The sequence below is a fragment of the Oncorhynchus keta genome, chromosome 7, assembly GCF_023373465.1.
Source record: "Oncorhynchus keta strain PuntledgeMale-10-30-2019 chromosome 7, Oket_V2, whole genome shotgun sequence".
Taxonomy (NCBI): domain Eukaryota; kingdom Metazoa; phylum Chordata; class Actinopteri; order Salmoniformes; family Salmonidae; genus Oncorhynchus; species Oncorhynchus keta.
Window position 1 is genome coordinate 10,403,843 of NC_068427.1, and position 20,978 is coordinate 10,424,820.

The 20,978-nt window shown below is 42.1% G+C and overlaps 1 protein-coding gene across 6 annotated transcripts in view; it reads right to left on the reverse strand.

The window, feature by feature from the left end:
• Positions 1–20,978, reverse strand: part of LOC118385967 (kalirin-like) — a 304,704-nt gene that overhangs the window by 53,209 nt on the left and 230,517 nt on the right. For all 6 annotated transcript variants that reach the window (XM_052521955.1, XM_052521954.1, XM_052521952.1 and 3 more), the window contains one exon: positions 13,320–13,566. In XM_052521955.1, coding sequence (XP_052377915.1) covers positions 13,320–13,566 — 247 coding nt within the window. The remainder of the gene's footprint in view (positions 1–13,319; positions 13,567–20,978) is intronic.

The window sequence follows — 20,978 nt, forward strand, 5'->3', positions numbered from 1 at the left end:
TGCTGACAGTTCTACACAAATCCAACTGACCATTGACCATTGCTGACTTCGACTTCTATGTAAGAGACTATTTTCTTTTTTTAAAGGTACCTATGAACTGAAAAGTTAGCGGTGGCGAACTGTGTTCAGACCTACTCATATGCACCTGAGAAATGGCTCAAACTGAGATTTTCACAAATGTATTGAAAATGAAATACAGAAATATCTCATTTACATAAGTATTCACACACAGTCAATACTTTTTAGAAGGACCTTTAGCAGTGATTACAGCTGTGAGTCTTTCTGGGTAAGTCTCTAAAAGCTTTGCACACCTGTCAAAGTTGTTAAACAGCCATTGCTAGACAGCCATTTTCAGGTCTTGCCATAAATTATGAAGCGGATTTAAGTCAAAACTGTAGGCCTTGTTTCTTTCTATGTTGTTTCTCAATGTCTGAAAGTCCTTTAGGTGCCTTTTGGCAAACTCCAAACTCCGGGCTGTTATGTGCCTTTTACTGACAAGTGGCTTCCAGCTGGCCACTACCATAAAGGCCTGATTGGTGGAGTGCTGCTGAGATGGTTGTCCTTCTGGAAGGTTCTCCCATATCCACAGAGGAACTCCGGAGCTCTGTCACAGTGACCATTGGGTTCTTGGTCACCTCAATGACCAAGGCTTGTGTTTTAGGTTATTGTCCTGCTAAAATATTAAAATGTGAATTGTCTCCAAATGTCTGTTGGAAAGCAGACTGAACCAGTGTGCTGAGCTGTATTCAATTGATTTGGATCCTAAAAAACTCCCTAGTCCTTGCTGATAAAATATTAAGAGTTGATGTGTTGATTTGCAAACAGGATGCATGTTTCGTAATATTTTTTATTCCTTATTCCTTATTAATATTTTTTAGTCCTTATTTTTACTATCATTTAGGTTAGTATTGGGGAATAACTACTACAATATTGTTTATCCAGTTCTCCTATCACAGCCATTAAACTCTGTAACTGTTTTAAAGTCACCATTGGCAGTTTCCTTCCTCTCTGGCAACTGAGTTAGGAAGGACAGCTGTATCTTTGTAGTGACTGGGTGTATTGATACACCATCCAAAGTGTAATTAATAACTTTACCATGCTCAAGGGGATATTCAATGTCAGCTTTTTTTTAAACCCATCTACCAATAGCTGTCCTTCTCTTGGAGGCACTGGAAAATCTTCCTGGTCTTTGACTGAGGGATCTTACAGATAATTTTAGGTGTGGGGTACAGAGATGAGGTAGTCATTCAACATGTTGCACACAGAGCTAGTCCATGCAACTTACTATGTGACTTGCAAAGCACATTTTTACTCCTGAACTTATTTAGGCTTGCATAACAAAGAGGTTGAATACTTATTTACTCAAGACGTTTTAGCTTTAAAATTCATTTAAAAAAAAAAAAATCAAAAAACATAATTCCATTTTGACATGTGGTGTGTAGACAAGTGACACACAATTGCAATTTAATCTCAATTTAAGCAGCGTTCACCACAAACAAATTCCTTGCATCTTTTCACTTTGGCTTTAAGAACCATGATGAGCACAGGCATGTCTGATTAGGCTTCGCTGTACCGCCAACTCTGACTCTAAGTAGCCTTCCATCAGCCTACTACCAAAGGTTGAACATTGGAAGAAAACAGCATGTCTGGTAGCTCGCGGTCTGTCAATGAATATCTCACAGACTCACAAGTAGATAGTGAGAAATAATCAGTAGGCCTAATATTAAATGATTAAATCTGTGGGGGGAAAAAATGCTCCCCAAACTGTTTACAGGCATTTAACACCCTTCTGTATTTTTGCTATCTATTTTCCCAACTTCAAATTTAATCACAGTGTTAAAATGTTTATATTTAGTTGCAAAAGTAACAGTCCTGGCTGAGCGCACCATGGCTGGCTTTGCAGTTACAACTGTGTCCAGTGGTGGGAAAAGTACCCAATTGTCATACTTGAGTAAAAGTAAAGATACTTTAATAGAAAATGACTCAAGTAAAACTGGAAGTCGGCAAGTAAAATACTACTTGAGGGCCTCCCGAGTGGCGCAGTGGTCTAAGGCGCTGCACTGCAGTGCTAGCTGTGCCACTAGATATTCTGGGGGTACATAAAAAAATATATAAAATTTTTTAAAAATACTAATAAAATAAATACTACTTCAGTAAAAGTCTAAAAGTATCTGGTTTTAAATATACTATAGTAAAAGTTTAAATCATTTCCAATAGCTTATTAAGCAAACCAGACGGCACACTGGTTATGCATTTGTTGGTCACAGATACCTTTAAAAAAAAAAAGGTTGGGGCATGGATCAGAAAGAGGCCAGTATCTGGTGTGACCACCATTTGCCTCATGCAGCGTGACACATCTCATTTGCATAGAGTTGATTAGGCTATTGATTATGGTACTCATTGAACCAGAGCATCCTAAACATGCTCAATTGGGTGACATGTCTGGTGATTATGCAGGCCATGGAAGAACTGGTACATTTTCAACTTTCAGGAATTGTGTACAGTTACTTGCAATATGGCAGCGGATGAATGGCACGACAATGGGCGTTAGGATCTTGTCATGGTATTTCTGTGCATTCAAATTGCCATTCGTGTTTGTTTTCCGTCGCTTATGCCTGCCCATACCATAAGCCCACCACCACCATGGGGCACTCTGTTCACAATGTTGACATCAGCAAACCGCTCGCCCCCACAACACCATACACGTGTTCTGAGGTTGTGAGGCCGGTTGAACATACTGCCAAATTCTCTAAAATGATGGAGGCCGCTTATGGTAGAGAAATGTTCATTAAATTCTCTGGCAACAGCTCTGGTGGACATTCCTGCAGTCAGCATGCCAATTGAATGCTCCCTCAACACTTGAGACGTCTGTGGCATTGTGTTGTGTGACAAAACTTCACATTTTAGAGTGGCCTTTTATAAGGTGCACCTGTGTAATGATCATGCTGTTTAATCAGCTTCTTGATATGCCACACCTGTCAGGTGGATGGATAATTTTGGCAAAGGAGAAATGATCACTAACAGGAATGTAAACCAATTTGTGCACAAAATTGGAGAGAAATAAGTTTTTTGTGCATATGGAACATTTCTAGAATCTTTTATTTCAGCTCATGAAACATGGGACCAACAATTTACATGTTGAATTTATATTTTTGTTCAGTGTAGTACTTTAAAGTATTTTTTCTTTAGTACTTTACATCACTGGCTATGTCTGAATGCACCAGGATATTTTTGTTTTGATAAAACGGCTCTGCCTGCAGGCCCGGATCCATGATGGGGCAAAAGGGGACATTGCCCCCTCAATTAAAACTTGTGCCACCTCAGTTTTAGTTTTATGTCCCTATATAAAAATAGCCCAAATGTTGCAATGATTGAGTGACAGGTTGTCACAAAATCTGTATCGCGCTGTATCAGCACCACAGACAGAGCATGTTTGTGTGAAGGGGGGCTCAATGAAAGCCACTGGGCGGTTAGTTAGGCTACAACTCCCTTGGATTTCCATAAAAAGCTGAAAAGAACACTGCTCATCTGTGGTAGGCTACATGAATAATGTGAAACGCCTCAGCTTGTAATAATTGATTTTGATTTATAAGTATGATAAGTTGATTTGATTTGAAGCTGCTTCACTCAACTTTGCCTCACGCCCCACCGCTAGAGTTTAGCTTCTCTGCTAGCCGCAAAAGGCGTTAGCGCTATTAGCCTGTATAGCTCTAACCAGCTAATCTGCCACTGCCACGATGGATATTAAAATCAAAGCAGCGATGCCGCTGCCTAGCTCCAGCAAGCTACGCGTGCAGAACATACCCCCCTTTCACAAGCGCCGCCAAGATAAATGGCTCAACAGCCCCCTCCACCTCCGACTGTTCCTGACGATCTTAGAACAGAGGAGCCAGCCTAGAATCCTAATGCAGACAAGGCCTTCACCCAAGGTGGGTATTTTAACTGGAAGCGTTGCTATTGATAGAACCAATGGATTCGCTATAGGCACGCATCAAGCAAGTAGCATTTGAAATGCACTGCAATGTGGAACGATAAACACGTTTGAAGTGCTACGGGAACTGAGGTGTCGATACTTGTTAATGATATAGGCACCTGGCAAGAACTCATTTTCCACTTTGATAAACGTGTTCAGTCAGCACAGATGAATCATGCTACATCCAAGGAAAGCACAACTAATCCAACTGGCATTTCAGGGCGATCTTACAAGAAGGTTTTGGTGAGAATGGAATGATCGATTACTCAGAAAGTTCAACAGAGCATCAAGGAAGCTGCAACTATTCTGAAAAAGGTAAGAAACAATCAAGCTGGTAGGTTTTGATCAAAATCTTGGTGTTATAGCCAGTGGCGTCACTTTCAGCAAAAACCTAGGGTTAATGGAATGGCAAAGTTACTTATTTTGCCAGCCTACATTTTCATTGCCAAATTAGGCCTTGCTTTTAATGTGTAGGGCTCTGTCCATTGTGCTGATACAGTGGAGATGGGCTACAGAGATGTCACGCCAACCTGTCACTTCAAAAGCACTCAATGGTCTCGCAATCTCAGGGTTTGAACTTTACGATAATTGTGGTATAGCGTGATATAATCAGAATTCAATTTAATTCCAATGCAAGAACCCCACATTTTTTGGCCCCCTCACTGATTTCAACTGTCCTCTTAGTCATTTTATATTGGCGCTGGGTCTGTCTGCTTGGGAAGTAATATCGACCAAACAAGCCATTTCTACCCTCTTTGCATCAAATATGTATGCTGCTGAGACAAGTTGCTAAAAAAATGTAATAATGGTGACAGCATTTCTACCCCCCCCCAAAAAAGCTTTTGCACCCTCACTTTCAGACAAAGTCAAGCACCCATGGACCTTCTATTTTGCTACCCAGTGAACGACCAGTTTCTGAAATGTGGACCATGACTGTGCCCCTACGGCATTTAATTTGCCGGCATTGCCTTTTCATAAGGTGACGTGTGTGTGACAAGCACATAGTCTAATCACTGTCTAATCTACCGTTATATTTAAAAAGTGTTTTCTATTTCCCTTATGCATTTTGCCATTTCTTTCTAGAAGCATTATACTGCACATGACTATATTATTATTTTGCACCTTTGCAGTAAGCTCCAGTTTATAGTTCATGCCCAGTTCGGTAGGAACATTGTACGTAGGTAGAGGACGTTTTGTATAATCTGTTCCAAACAATGTGGTACATTACCTGTCTCTAGCCTACTCAACAGTGGAAGGTTGTTTCATGTGCACAGAATAATCGTAACAGCAACAAGCTAGAAACGGTTTATTTTATTCTGTTAATGCTTTCCTTTGTTCATACTTCCCGTGTTGTCAGAGCTCCATGTGTCTGTCCCTGTCATTTGGGTTGTGCGTCAGGGGTGCGCACACATTCGTGCACCGCCATCTTCAGTACGTTACTGGGTTTCTGCCATTTGCCAGTTCCATTCATGATTCATGTTGTTCAACGTGTGCTTCATTTAAAGTGTACATGGAAGTGGTCAATTCGGTTTCAGACCGAATATATGTCATGTGGTAATTATGAGAAAGCCAGCTACATTTGTATTAGTCAGATTTGTTTGATGTTGACTTGTTTGATGTTGATTGGTATGTTCCAGGAAGTGTACTTTCTTAAACTGTATATGGGCTCTTTTTTGGAGAGAAATTCAGTTCTGCTTTAGAAATCAAGTGGGGAGGCTGCTTGAGCCAAGCACAACCCCAACCTGTAATAGCTATGGAAGCTACAGGCTAAGCCTGTTTCAGGCTTATTGCAGTTGATTTTGTTTGAGAAGCAAGTCTGTCGTCGACCCGTTTATCTTGTGGATATCTTTGCCAGGCTATCACTACTGAACACTGTAAATAAATATCAACACTTAGGCACCTGAACCCCTCCTCCGGAAATATCTGCCCTGCATCTCTCCATTACCCTTTACACACTGGAGTATTTTCTTCTTGCTGTGCAAATTTCCATATTGTATACCTGTGACCATACGACAGCTCTTAGTTTTGCATGCTGCCATGGAAAAACAAGGCCAGCTCTTCTCTGAGGAAAGTCTTAGCCAGCAGTATGCAGTGGATAGGCAAATGAGTTGATCCCTGAAACAAACGAGAGTTAATGTGTGTCTTATTGAACAGAACATGGCGAGCAACCGACCACACATACACAGAGACAGGACGCCTCGCTTCGGTGGCCTTCATTTCATTGACCGTCATTTAACTAACTCACACTTCCTCTAAATAGCTCTAACTAATTCTAACTCTAGCGCTCACCAACTGTCACTAACAACAAACCAAAAAATCTGGATGAAATATTAATACATTATTAGGGTTAGGATCATTCTTCTCTGAAACTATGACGAGAATGTCTGAGTTACATGATCATTAATGACATGCACTGGTGAGACGACAACACCACCACCACCACCAGCTTATCATTGATTTAGCTTATTTCCTTGAACTTTGTACAGCCATAGATAGCTGTGCAAAAACACACAACCCTACATGAGGTGGGTGATGAGAGATTACTTGTTTTCATCAAAGAATGTTCAGTATGTCATTTTTTTGCAAATGTATATTTTAAAAAACAGAAATACCTTATTTACATAAGTATTCACGCCCTTTGCTATGAGACTCCAAATTGAGCTCAGGTGCATCCTCTTCCCATTGATCATCCTTGAGATGTTTCTAAAACTTGATTGGTTGATTGGACATGATTTGGAAAGGCACAGACCTGTCTATATAAGGTACCACAGTTGACAGTGCATGTCAGAGCAAAAACAAAGCCATGAGGTCGAAGGAACCGCTGTAGAGCTCCAAGACAAGATTGTGTCGAGGCACAGATCTGGGGAGGGGTACCAAAATGTCTGCAGTATTCAAGGTCCCCAAAAATACAGTGGCAGTAACCAAGAAGGGAGGTAACCAAGAACCCGATGGTCACTCTGACAGAGCTCCAGCGTTCCTCTGTGGAGATGGGAGAACCTTCCAGAAGGACAACCATCTCTGCAGCACTCCACCAATCAGGCTTTTATGGTAGAGTAGCCAGATGGACTCAGTAAAAGGCACGACAGCCCACATGGAGTTTGCCAAAAGTCCCCTAAAGGATCTCAGACCAGGAGAAACAAGATTGTCTGGTCTGATGAAACCAAGATTGAATGCTTTGGCCTGAATGCCAAGTGTCACGTCTGGAGGAAACTTGGCACCATCCCTATGGTGAAGCATGGTGGTGGCAGCATCATGCCGTGGAGATGATTTTCTCCAGCAGGGACTGGGAGACTAGTCAGGATCGAGGGAAAGATGAACAGCGCAAAGTACAGAGAGATCCTTGATTAAAATCTGTTCCAGAGCTCAGGACTTCAGACAACAACACTAAGCACACAGCAAAGACAACGCAGGAGTGACTTTGGGACAAGTCTCAATGTCCTTGAGTGGCCCAGCCAGAGCCCGGACTCGAACCCGAACCCGATCGGTCTGAAAACTTTCCAATGCACAGTATGTAAATGAGATATTTCTGTATTTAATTTTCAATAAATGTGCAACATTTTCTAAAAACATGTTTTCACTTTGGAGTGGATATTGCTTACATCCGCTATGACAGGCTCATTGTCCACCCTCCCTCCCTCCCAGAAGCCTGGAAGGGATGAGAGAACCAAGCCTATGGGTTTGTAGCTTCAACCCTGCAGAGCGCACACACACACCAATTGATTAATGGACTGCTAAATGTATATTGTTTCCTCTTGCTTTGTGTGCTCTTTTCCATATTATGTCTGTCTATCTCTGATAAGCTACCCAGGAAAGGGCTGAAAATAGCCCATATTAATATATGCAGCCTTAGAAATAAGGTTCATGAAATCAATAACTTGCTAACATCAGATAAAATTAATATATTAGGAATTTCTGAGACTCACTTTGATGATACAGTAGTAGCAATACAAGGATATAACATCTATAGAAGAGACAGAAAGGGAAAGTCAGTTGTACAAATGCTTATGGGGAGGTGTTGCTGTATATATTCAGAGCCATATCCCTATAATGCCTATAGAAGATCTCATGTGAATTTTTATTGAAGTGTTGTGGTTGCAGGTTCACTTGGCACATCTAAAGCCTAAATTTTGTTTGGGGTGTTGCTATAGGCCACCAAGTGCTAACAGTTTCTAAATAATGTGTGTGAAATACTTGATAGTGTATGTGATGTAAACGGAGAGGTCTACTTTCTTGGGGACCTGAATATTGACTGGATTTCATCAAGCTGCCTGCTCAAGAGGAAGCTTCTCGCTGTAACCAGTGCCTGTAATCTGGTTCAGGTTATTAACCTACCAGGGTGTTTACAAACACAACAGGAACAAGATCATCCACATTTTTACTAATACTGTAGAACTTTGGATGCAGTGATCACAATATAGTGGCTACATCCAGGAAAGCCAAAGTTCCAAAAGCTGGGCCCAAAATAGTGTACAAGAGATCATACAAAAGATTTTGCTGTGACTCTTATGTGGATGATGTTAAAAATATTTGTTGGTCTGATGTGATTAATGAGGAGCATCCAGATGTAGCACCTGAGGAATTTATGATTGTTGATGAACATGCACCTGTTAAGAAACGGACTATTAGAACTGTTAAGGCTCCATGGATTGATGAGGATTTTAAAAACTGTATGGTTGAAAGAGATGGGGGCAAAAGGAGTGGCTAATATGACTGGCTGACTTACTGCAAATTGAGAAATGATGTGACTAAACTCAACAAAATGAACAAGAAATTGTATTATGAAGCTAAGATAAATGTATAAACACCATGGGACCACGCAGCCATCATACCGCTCAGGAAGGAGACGCGTTCTGTCTCCTAGAGATGAACGTACTTTGGTGCAAAAAGTGACCTTGTGAAGATGCTGCAGGAAACAGGTACAAAAGTATCTATATCCACAGTAAAACGAGTCCTATATTGACATAACCTGAAAGGCCCCTTAACAATGAAGAAGCCACTGCTCCAAAACCACCATAAAAAAGCCAGGCTATGGTTTGCAACTGCACATGGGGACAAAGTTCGTACCTTTCGGAGCTCAGGAATGGGCCAAAATTCACCCAACTTATTGTGGGAAGCTTGTGGAAGGCTACCCTGAAACGTTTGACCCAAGTTAATCAATTTAAAGGCAATGCTACCAAATACTAATTGAGTGTATGTAAACTTCTGACCCACTGGGAATGTGATTAAATAAATAAAAGCAGACATAAATCATTCTCTCTACTATTATTCTGACATTTCACATTCTTAAAATAAAGTGGTGATCCTAACTAACCTAAGACAGGAACTTTTTACTTGGATTAAATGGCAGGAATTGTGAAAAACTGAGTTTAAATGTATTTGTCTAAGGTATATGTAAACTTCCGACTTCAACTGTATGTTATGGTTTTTCAACCTCTAATAGAACTCAAAGTTTTTTTTATGGAAGCTTCACTACTGTCAAACATGTAAAGTGTGGTGTACTGCAGGGCAGCTCTCTAGGCCCTCTACTCTTTTCTATTTTTATCAATGACCTGCCACTGGCATTAAACAAAGCATGTGTGTCCATGTATGCTGATGAATCAACTACGCATCAGCAACCACAGCTATGAAGTCACCGAATCCCTTAACAAAGAGTTGCAGTCTGTTTTGGAATGGGTGGCCAGTAGTAATCTGGTCCTGAACATCTCTAAAACTAAGAGCATTGCATTTGGTACATATCCTTCCCTAAGTTCTAGACCTCAGCTGAATCTGGTAATGAATGGTGTGGCTGTTGAACAAGTTGAGGAGACTAAATTACTTGGTGTTACCTTAGATTGTAAACTGTCATGGTCAATACGTATAGATTCAATGGTTGTAAAGATGGGAAGCGGTATGTAATAAAGAGATGCTCTGCTTTTTTGACACCACACTTCAAAAAGCAAGCCCTACAGGCTCTAGTTTTGTCTTATCTTGATTATTGTCCAGTCGTGTGGTCAAGTGCTGCAAGGAAAGACCTAGTTATAACCTGTTGAATCTAGGGGGCACTATTTTCATTTTTGGAAAAATAACGTTCCCAAAGTAAATGGGCTATTTTGTCAGGACAAGATGCTAGAACATGCATATAATTGACAGCTTAGGATAGAAAACACTAAAGTTTCCAAAACTGTAAAAATATTGTCTATAACAGAACTGATATTGCAGGCGAAAGCCTCGGAAAAATCCAATCAGGAAGGGACTCTTATTTAGAAATCTCTGAGTTCCTATTCGTCCCTATTGAGCAGTGAATGAGATATCAACCAGATTCCTTTTTCTATGGCTTCCCTAATGTGTCTAGTGTCATAATACATAGTTTCAGGCTTTTATTTTGCAAAATGAGCCTGAACGTCAACATTGCGTCAGTGGTCAGCTGGAGGCTCTCAAGAGTGTTTTGGCGTAAAAGACAAATGAGGCCATTGTTTCTCTCTTTCCTACTAAGAAGCCACCTGTCCCGGTTGATATATTATCGAATAGATATTTGAAAAACACCTTGAGGATTGATTATAAACAACGTTTGCCATGTTTCTGTCGATATTATGGAGCAAATTTGGAATATTTTTCGGGGTTGTCGTGACCGCAATTTCCGGTCAAATTCTCAGCCAAACGTGAAGAACTAACGGAGTTATTTCGGCTACAAAAATAATATTTTTGGAAAAAAGGAACATTTGCTATCTAACTGGGAGTCTCGTGAGTGAAAACATTCAAAGCTCATCAAAGCTAAACGATTTAATTGGATTGCTTTTCTGATTTTTGTGACCAGGTTGCCTGCTGCTAGCTAGGCATAATGCTATCGATAAACTTACACAAATGCTTGTCTTGCTTTGGCTGTAAAGCATAATTTCAAAATCTGAGATGACAGGGTGATTAACAAAAGGCTAAACTGTGTCACTTGTGATTTCATGAATATGAATATTTTCGAGTAATATTTATGTCCTTTGCGTTATGCTAATTAGTGTCAGTTGATGACAATTCTCCCGGATCCGGGATGGGTAGATCCAAGTGGTTTTAAGCTGCAGTTGGCTGAGAACAGAGTGGCATGTCTTGCTTTTCATTGTAATCAGAGGGCTGATATAAATACTATGCATGCCAGTCTCTCTTGGCTAAGAGTTGAGGAGAGACTGACTGCATCACTTATTTTAATAAGAAACATTAATATGTTGAAAGTCCCAAATTGCTTGCATAGTCAACTTACACACAGCACTGACACACACACGTACCCCACCAGACATGCCAACAGGGGTCTTATCACAGTCCCCAAATCCAGAAAGCCATTATTGCACGGAACTCCGTTCCATCTCATATTGCTCGAATGAACAGCAAACCTGGTTTCAAGAAACAGGTAAAGAAACACCTCACGGCACAACGCCTCTCCCCTATTTGACCTAGATAGTGTGTGTGTATGCATTGATATGTAGGCTACGTGTGCCTTTAAAAAAATATATGTAGTTCTGTCCTAGAGCTGTTCTTGTCTATTAATGTTTTGTATTATGTCATGTTTCATGTCAACCCCAGGAAGAGTAGCTGCTGCTTTTGCAACAGCTAATGGGGATCCTAATAAAATACCAAATTACCAAAATGATGGGGTATTGTGTGCAGATGGGTTTGAAAATAAATATGCTTAATCCATTTTGAATTAAGGCTGTAATGCAACAAAATGTGGAAAATGTCAAGGGGTGTGAATACTTTCGGAAGGCACTGTACATGCAAAATGACTAACTTGGATGTAATGGATATGAAGAACCTAACAGTGCTCAGCAAACTTTATTATCTTAAGCCTTGTGGTATCATTGTGCTACTCAATCAACCAACACTACCATAAACTATATTCCAAAAATAATCCCTTTTCACAGAAGCTCAGGAAGCAAGGGTGTCCACAGCATCTCAGAATAGGAACAAGGGATGTTTTAGGTCCAAATCAGCAAAACAAAGGAAATTCGGGACAGGAGACAAATGAATGTCCTATGGACAATAACAAGAGGTTTGTCAGATACTCACTGAAGCGGCTAACAATAGCCAGTCATTTCACAACATGGACTCCTAGAAAGCACACCGGCTCTGTTACAAATGTTTAAAAAAAGCAGACTCAATCGGCATTAGGGCAACTTCTAGATCTTTAACTCTGCATTGTTGGAAAAGGACCCGCAAGTAAGCATTTCACTGACACCTGTTGTTTATGAAGCATGTGACAAGTAGATTTTTATAACTAGAAGAAATCCCTACGGCAACCACTGTGCTCCTTTGTTAAGTTGCTATGGATGGGCTGTGTTCGAAAGAGCATAATGGTGCTCATTGTTGGGCTAAATGTGACACATAGTGACCCCTAAGTTCAACTCTATAAACTTCTGTGGTACGCTCTCTCTCTGTTTGACACAAAAGTTTCATTCGGACAATGGATACCTCTACGTAAATTAAAGTTACAGGACAAGTGTCAAAACGACCCCCTTTCAACCGCTACATCAAAATCTAATTACAATTCCATAAACACAACATTAGACCACGCTAGAGAGAGCCTCCATGAAAGTCGTAACGGAACCTCTTTTACGTTTGTCCTGGAAAGCAGGGAGGCATTAGCTACTATCACAGTGTGAGCAGCATGTTGAAGTGAAAACCGTTTGAGAGAATTGCCATCATTATACCTAAAACCTTTCTGAGTGACGTAAGTGGAGACGGATATTGTACCGAGGTAAAATGTCAAGGGTTCTTCAGAGGCAAAATGTTCCCCAAGCTGTCAAATGGCCAACCTGCCTCGAATCCTAGTGACAACCAACACCTCCCTCTACAGGTAGGACTAAGACATGTTGAGTTGTCTGAGAACAAAATGCTTCCAAGTTCTGAAAAGTCCAGCAGTGCCCGTAGCAGGTGAAACAATGGTAAACATTTGCTGCGTGTTTTATTCATATTAGCTCAGTTGGTAGAGCATGGCGCTTGTAACGCCAGGGTAGTGGGTTCGATCCCCGGGACCACCCATACGTAGAATGTATGCACACATGACTGTAAGTCGCTTTGGATAAAAGCGTCTGCTAAATGGCATATATTATTATTATTATTATTAAATCTTTACACAGCTCTGACATTGAATGAGAGATACAAAGAAGTGACATTACCATGCTGCCAAACAAAAACAACAGAGGACCAAGACAATTGTAAGATTTCGTTCTATTGAACAAGCCATCACATTAAATGCATTGCACTTTTACAAACAGTCCATTGGTCCTTCTTGTTTTTCGTTGACCAAATGTCACCTTCCTTCTATAAAGATCTACTGGTAAATCTGTCCTTCTTTATTCAACTGTAAAATGGTTGATGCCCTTACCTTTCCCTGTGGGGAAGAAGCACTCCATCTCCACGCTGCTGCGGGAGTGGGAGATACAGAGGGCCGAGCTGGGCACCAGGCCCTCCTGAGGGGGGCTACGGTCGGTGGTCCGCACCAGACACCAGCCGGGGCGGTCACTGGGCCTCTCCAGCAACTCCACCGTCTGACCCGTCTGAAGGCTGAGCTCGCTGGAACAACCTGCTGTGAAGTCCTGCAGCACCACCGTCAACTCACAGCCCCCGGAGAGCTGAGAGAGAGAGAGACAGACAGAGAGAGAGACAGAGAGAGAGACAGAGAGAGAGGGAGAGGGAGAGGGAGAGATAGGGAGAGGGAGAGGATAGGGAGAGGGAGAGAGGGAGAGGGAGGGAGAGGAGAGGGGGAGAGAGGGAGAGAGAGAGAGAGAGAGAGAGAGAGAGAGAGAGAGAGGGAGAGAGAGAGAGAGAGAGAGAGAGAGAGAGAGAGAGAGGGGAGAGAGAGAGAGAGGGGGAGAGGGGGAGAGAGAGAGGGGGAGAGGGAGAGGGGGAGAGAGAGAGAGAGAGAGAGAGGGAGAGGGAGAGGGAGAGGGAGAGGGAGAGGGAGAGGGAGAGAGAGAGAGAGAGAGAGAGAGGAGAGAGGGGGGAGAGGGAGAGAGAGAGAGAGAGAGAGAGGAGAGGGAGAGGGAGAGGGAGAGAGGAGGGAGAGGGGGAGAGAGAGAGAGAGAGAGAGGGAGAGGGAGAGGGAGAGGGGGAGAGGGAGAGGGAGGGAGAGGGAGAGAGAGAGTTATATAGTCTTTAAAACAAGGCAGGTCTTTCGCACAAATAATACTATTATCATGGCTCATTGTTTTTATGCATATGCTCATAGCACTCCATTAAACTCATATCTGAATGCCGTCATAACCACAACAGGGCTTTTAATTGTCTTATTTAACTAGGCGAGTCAGTTAAGAACAAATTATTATTTACAATGAGGGCCTAAAGGGGAACAGTGGGTTAAGTGCCTTGTTCAGGGGCAGAACGACAGATTTTCCTTTGTCACCTTGTCAGCTCGGGGATTCGATCCAGCAACCTTTCGGTTACTGGCCCAACACTAACCACTAGGCTACCTGCTTGACCTACACTGGGACCTGAGCTGTGAGCTTTGCAGGGAATAGGGTGTCGTGTGGGACAGCTTATGATAATTATTACAGATAATTATGAATGAATCGTGAACAATGATGAGTGAGGAAGTTAGCTGCACAAAGATAATTTAATCCTCTAACTTTCTAACTCATCATTATTCACAATTCATTAATGATTATCCGTAATCATGACAGCATCCACTATAATGTAGTGTTCAGAAATATATTCCATTCTTCTTTACAATAAAAGTGACTCCAAAATGATACGCTACATTATTTACCATTCATTTATACAACATAGCAGAAACATAAACAAAACAAATTGAAAATGCATCCAACAAATTTGTAGAGTCACAAGCTTGATGTAGTCATTTAATATTAGGAATATGGGACCAAATACTAAACCTTTGACAATATACACTAAGTGAACTTGTCCAAATACTTATACCTTCAAGTGGGGGGACTAGATACATAAAGTGATTTCATTTCTACGATAAAACGGCAAAACAGATATGTACAATAATAAATAATAATAAAAGGTGACATTCTGTACTGTCACCTCATAAAACATTTGATCTCAAATCCAAAATGCTGGAGTAACACGCCAAATTAAATATTTGAGCTTCTCTGTCCAAATAAATATGTAGGAGAGTGTATCAGTTCATCACAGTTGACCTCGTCATGAACTCATTATCAGTATCAGAGATCAGCTGCGTTTCTAGAAAGAGAAGTCATGCCGCCATATTTATAGCAGGTTAGCCGTGTGTGTCACAAATCTTGTTCTGGAGGCAGCTCTGCAGAGTGATCACTAGCTGGCACAGCCACAAAGTCTTAAAATCAGACTTTAAATCTAACCCTAATGCCTAAACCTATCCTTAAATGTTTACAATATAGTACATGTTTGACTTTGCAGCTGGCACATCTAGTGGAAATCGCTCAGTTCAGCCTTCAAGGCAAGATTCAACCTGCTCATATTTACACCCACTAAATGACTCAACTGGATGGTATTATATGACTATGTTAGTGAAGTGTGGTAATAAACGGACGCATACAGACTATATCTCATAGTCGTCTGGTGATTATGGCTGAGTCTCAAAAATAGCGACCCCGTTTGACCAGGGCCCATAAGAGGTCTGGGTCAAAAGTAGTGCACTATATAGAGAATAGGGTGCCATTTGGTACGCATGCCTATGGGAACTCTACACGAGGGAGTGGTTGTGGCACTATACCGGTTTGATCGATGAGAGTCATAAATGACTGCAGGCTCCCAGTTATGAGGAAATCCCCAGTCCTCTATGATTATTCATGTTCTCTGGCTGAGGAAGATTATCTCTGGTTTCACAATCATCATCAAGCTAGGAGCCAATTGGAAGTCAGTAAATCTCCCACCTTGCACCTTGGGAAATAAATAGGATCGGATCGATCCTCAGGCTGTCACTTACAGTCGACTCAACACTTCCTCATCTGCTCAGACGCTCTACTCTGGTCCCATATCCATAGCACACAAATGACTACATCAAACTTGTTGGACGCATATTCTGTTCGTTTATTTTGTGCCCAAAAGAAATGATTCGAAAAGTGTTATTTTGAAGTCACTTTTAATGCAAATAAGAATAGATTCTAGAGACTCTTCTACATTATTATGGATAATCCTGAATGAATCGTGAATAATGATGAATGAGGAAGATCGACGGACCAAATACTAAACTTTTTACTACTTTAATACCCAAGTGAATTTGTCCCAATACTTTTGGTCCCCTATAACAGGGGGGACCATTCACCTGATATGGATGAAAATGCCTTCAAACTACAGCTGCCAGTCTGCACTCGTATCATTTTAAATAAACGTGCAATTGTCCCAATACTTTCGGAACTCACTGTATATCAAGACAGACCACCCACATCTTTCTGGAAGCATCATCAGGCTATGCATCACTCGCTACATTGTCTCCCCTCCCCCCTATTTCCAAATTCCCATTTCTGACCACTGAGGATCACTGAGCCAAAACATGTGCTTCATTAAAGAGCTCACTATTATTAGAATTGTCACTGTAAGCCCCAGTTAAGTTACATGGACATGGCAAGCAAGACTGTTTGAGGGCAAAACGCTTAGTCTATTACATTGTCTATAACAACAACAACAACAACAAACACATTGCCATGCTCAATGGAAATTCTTCATTGAAATAGGGTTTTAGTCTGGGAAGAGGCTTATTTTGTGCCCGGGAAACCGGGCCCGCAGAGTTCAGTGGTATATCTGCCTGACTGCAGAATCTAATACACACCTCTCAACTCAATAGGCTGACTAATATGCCCACAGCATTGATAAGAGGCATGAGTCATGTCCGAACGCTACCATCATCAACAGTTCACACCCAGTGCATAATAGGACAGAGTTCACAGAGTCAACAGAAAGCTCTGGGTCAAAGTTGACCATAGGTAGAGATCTAGGATCAGTTTCTAACCTTAACCATGAGTTGGGAAATGCAAAAACTGACCTAGGATCAACATCTAGGGGCAACTCTACCCTACTCGCCAGGGGTGGAAGTAGATTTGATTTCTTACCGCTACGGGACCTACTACATTTTTTTATGGGTCTCATATATATATAAATATAGAATCCCTATTAATTGAATATGATCTCTGTCGGCCCAGTAAAGGTTTGTTCGCTGCTCTGGCCCCCAATGGTGGAACAAACTCCCTCACGACGCCAGGACAGCGGAGTCAATCACCACCTTCCGGAGACACCTGAAACCCCACCTCTTTAAGGAATACCTAGGATAGGATAAGTAATCCTTCTCACCCCCCTAAAAGATTTAGATGCACTATTGTAAAGTGGCTGTTCCACTGGATGTCATAAGGTGAATGCACCAATTTGTAAGTCGCTCTGGATAAGAGCGTCTGCTAAATGACTTAAATGTAATGTAAATGTTTGCCATGGAACTTTCATCATGTATTACATTTTAACATGGCATAAACACAACCAGTCTTGATGTTTCCATCCGATTGTCAAACGATCACTTCAAAAAGCGCTCCCGTTGGCTACCCGCGCATGTTCGTCCACTCACAAAATAATTACAGCATCCAAACAGTGCACTGTGCACCCGCAATTTGATGAATGGAAAGGGAGATCGGTTACCTGAACTCGTAAAAACATTTTCGCCGATTCTCATATAGGACCACTACACCTGTAGTCCACTGCTGTAAGCGCACATCTGGTTCTCGGCCACTTATATCCGACTTGGCAAAATGTTTGTGTTCTCGTCGAACCACAATGCAATTTGGAGTGCCAAGTCAATTCGGTAATTTTCATGCAGCTGACCTTCAGCAGGCTAATGTTAAACTATGGTGCAATTGCCTATAGTTCTCTTTGCATTTTGTTTTAATTACTGTGATAGGCTCACGGTTTACCAGGACGCTGTACCGGACCCGGCTTACTTTACCCCTGCCCCATTGGCCCTGAGAGCAAAGGTAACTCTGCAACGTACATGGTTGGCCATCTGGTCAGAGGTAACTCTGCAACGTACATGGTTGGCCATCTGGTCAGAGGTAACTCTGAGGTAACTCCTGGATGGCTATCTAGTAAGGGGTAACTCTGCGAGCTGCATGGTTGGCCATCTGGTCCCAGCTGTAAACTTCATGAGTGCAAGTGGGGCTCAGACAGCCTGGGCCTCTCCTCTTCCTGTCTATGTATGTCATGTATGTTTACTCTCAACAGGCAGGCAGGCAGACCATGCAGGCCACAGCACCACCTCAGTGTCTGTCCTTACAGGATCCAGCCTGAAGTTTCCCCTGGGTACAGAGCGAGGATCAGCGTCCTCTTCCCCCAATCCTAACCTTAACCATTAGTGGGGGAAATACGAACTGACCCAAGATCAGTGTTTCACAACATGTGAATAATGCGATAATAATAAGATTCCCTCAACATATTTTATAGGAGACAGCTAGCTGCAGGATCTGTATTTCACCCTCTCTCCTAAATCAAACAACAACCTCCCTGTGTTCCAAAGCCAACGGAACATCAGTGAACTGACCTCTCATTAAGTGGTGTCTTACATTGAAACTGTCCCAAAAGGAGTTAATTTTACAAAAACAAACAGCCTGCAGAAGAATCCCTTGTTACTATAGTGATAAATACTTGTTCGTTAATACATCCCCTGGTTTTAAACTGACGAGCAGCACAACAGACATGATTAATTATGTCCAATTAGTAGAATAACAACTGCCAGTAACCTAATTATCGTGGTGACCATAATAAAATATGATTGGAGCTGGACAGTTAAGGGGGATTCACAGTATGCATACATAGAAGGACACAAGGCCAGATTCATGTGAAATACATTGAGGGAGACTGTTTCATGGCCATTGTAAACGAGACTAAATAAAAACAAACATTTCATGATGGCATGCAACAGTTCCTATTTTAACCTCTCCAGCAAAGCCACCTGGAAAAATAGCGATGTGTTATGAGCGAGGGATAAGACACTGTGGTAGAACCGTGTGGGTGTCAGTGACGAATCTTCCAAAACAATAAGGGTGTGCCCTCTGTTTTCAAGAGTCACAAAAAACAAGGGCTGAGTCCCACATGGCACCATATTCCCTATTTCATGCACTACTTTTTACCAGGGCCCATACAGCTCTGTTCAAAAGTAGTGCACTACATAGGGAATTAGGGTGCCATTTGAGACGGGCCCAAGGAGTAGGGGTTAAAGCATTATATTTAAACTCCACTTCATTTTTATGGCAAATAAAACCAACTTTTGTTTGAGACATTAACCCATTTGGAAAAGCCCAAAACATTGAGACCCAAGTCAAAAGCATAAATACAGGACTCTTCAAATGTTCGCTCAATCTCCATAAATAACCCACTGAGGACAACATTTGGCTCAGTGTGTTGAGATGCAGAGTGAGACAGTGAGTGAGACAGTGAGTGAGACAGTGAGTGAGTCAGTGAGTGAGTGAGTGAGTGAGTGAGTGAGTGAGTGAGTGAGTGAGTGAGTGAGTGAGTGAGTGAGACAGTGAGTGAGTGAGACAGTGAGTGAGTGAGACAGTGAGTGAGTGAGTGAGTGAGTGAGACAGTGAGTGAGTGAGTGAGTGAGTGAGTGAGTGAGTGAGTGAGTGAGTGAGTGAGTGAGACAGTGAGTGAGTGAGACAGTGAGTGAGTGAGACAGTGAGTGAGTGAGTGAGTGAGTGAGTGAGTGAGTGAGTGAGACAGTGAGTGAGACAGTGAGTGAGTGAGTGAGTGAGACAGTGAGTGAGTGAGTGAGAGAGTGAGTGAGTGAGTGAGTGAGTGAGACAGTGAGTGAGTGAGTGAGACAGTGAGTGAGTGAGTGAGTCAGTGAGTCAGTGAGTGAGTGAGGGTGAGAGAGAGAACCCAGTCTGGGTCAAAATAGCGTGGATGTCAGAGCCGTGCCGACTGGGGAACAGGAAATTGTAAAGTGTCTGAGTTTCCAGGGGTGTGGCGGAACCGATCCAAGACTAACGTTTCGGCCTTAATATTAAAAGGAGCTGCTATTTTTTTTAATTATGTCACCTAGTCATAGGAGTTTGGGTGAAGACAGAGGAGAAACAGATAAATAATTATAACCCACCAAATGATCACAGCAATGCGAGTGACATCCATGTTTCATTTGTTAATTAGCTGAATGACTGATAAACACTCAGCAAATCAAACTGTGATAATAAACTACTGTGCCAGTGACTATTCTGCAATATTGTTCAAAGGGAGGTCATTGCAAGCCAAGCAACCTCTCTATAGTATGATAAGAATCAGTGCGAACATTAAGAATAAATAATCATAAGAGCAATGCTCAACATCTCCATGTTCCATGTGCAACGTTTTGACAATGAGTTCTAATAGTTAAGTAAATCAAGGTCTTCTGAATGCAAATAGCACCCTATTTCCTAAGGTTAAAAGTAGTGCACTGAATAGGGTGTAATTTGGGACGTGGATGGAGGCTTTACGGTACAATGGAGCTGACATGGCATGAGCCCTCTGTCCCCCAGCACAGTTTTGTCCATGAAATGTCAGCAGCTGTTGGGTCTAAGCTGCAGCAAGCAGCAGATGTGGCCGGTGTCGTCTCATCTCGGTATTGTGACAAATGGCACCCTATTCCCTATATAGTGCACTACTTTTGACCAGAGCCCCTCTGTGTAGGGAATAGGATGCCATTTGGGACGTAGCCCTCATCTCCCCTCGACACCATCTGCACGGTATCAGGTCTCAGGTCACCTCCACCAGGGGGGAGACGGGGCCCGTTGCTAAGAGATCTCCAGGCCAGCCAGAGATGCGGTCGAGCCTCTCTCAAGGTACACACGTCAAATAATGCTCACTCGGGGTCGTATTCATTAGGACACACCACCACAAAAACATTTTGCAACGGAAGAGTTTCGTGTTGGACAAGTTCAGGTAGTCCTTCCCTATTCCATTTTCTTCCATTTGTTGCCTCACGAATACAACCCTGGTTAGGATGGCCACCGGCCACAGTCTTGGTGATGCAGATTGCTTTTCCTCATGGGTGTTTTGATTCATATTTATTATGATTCAGAAGCAAGGCTGG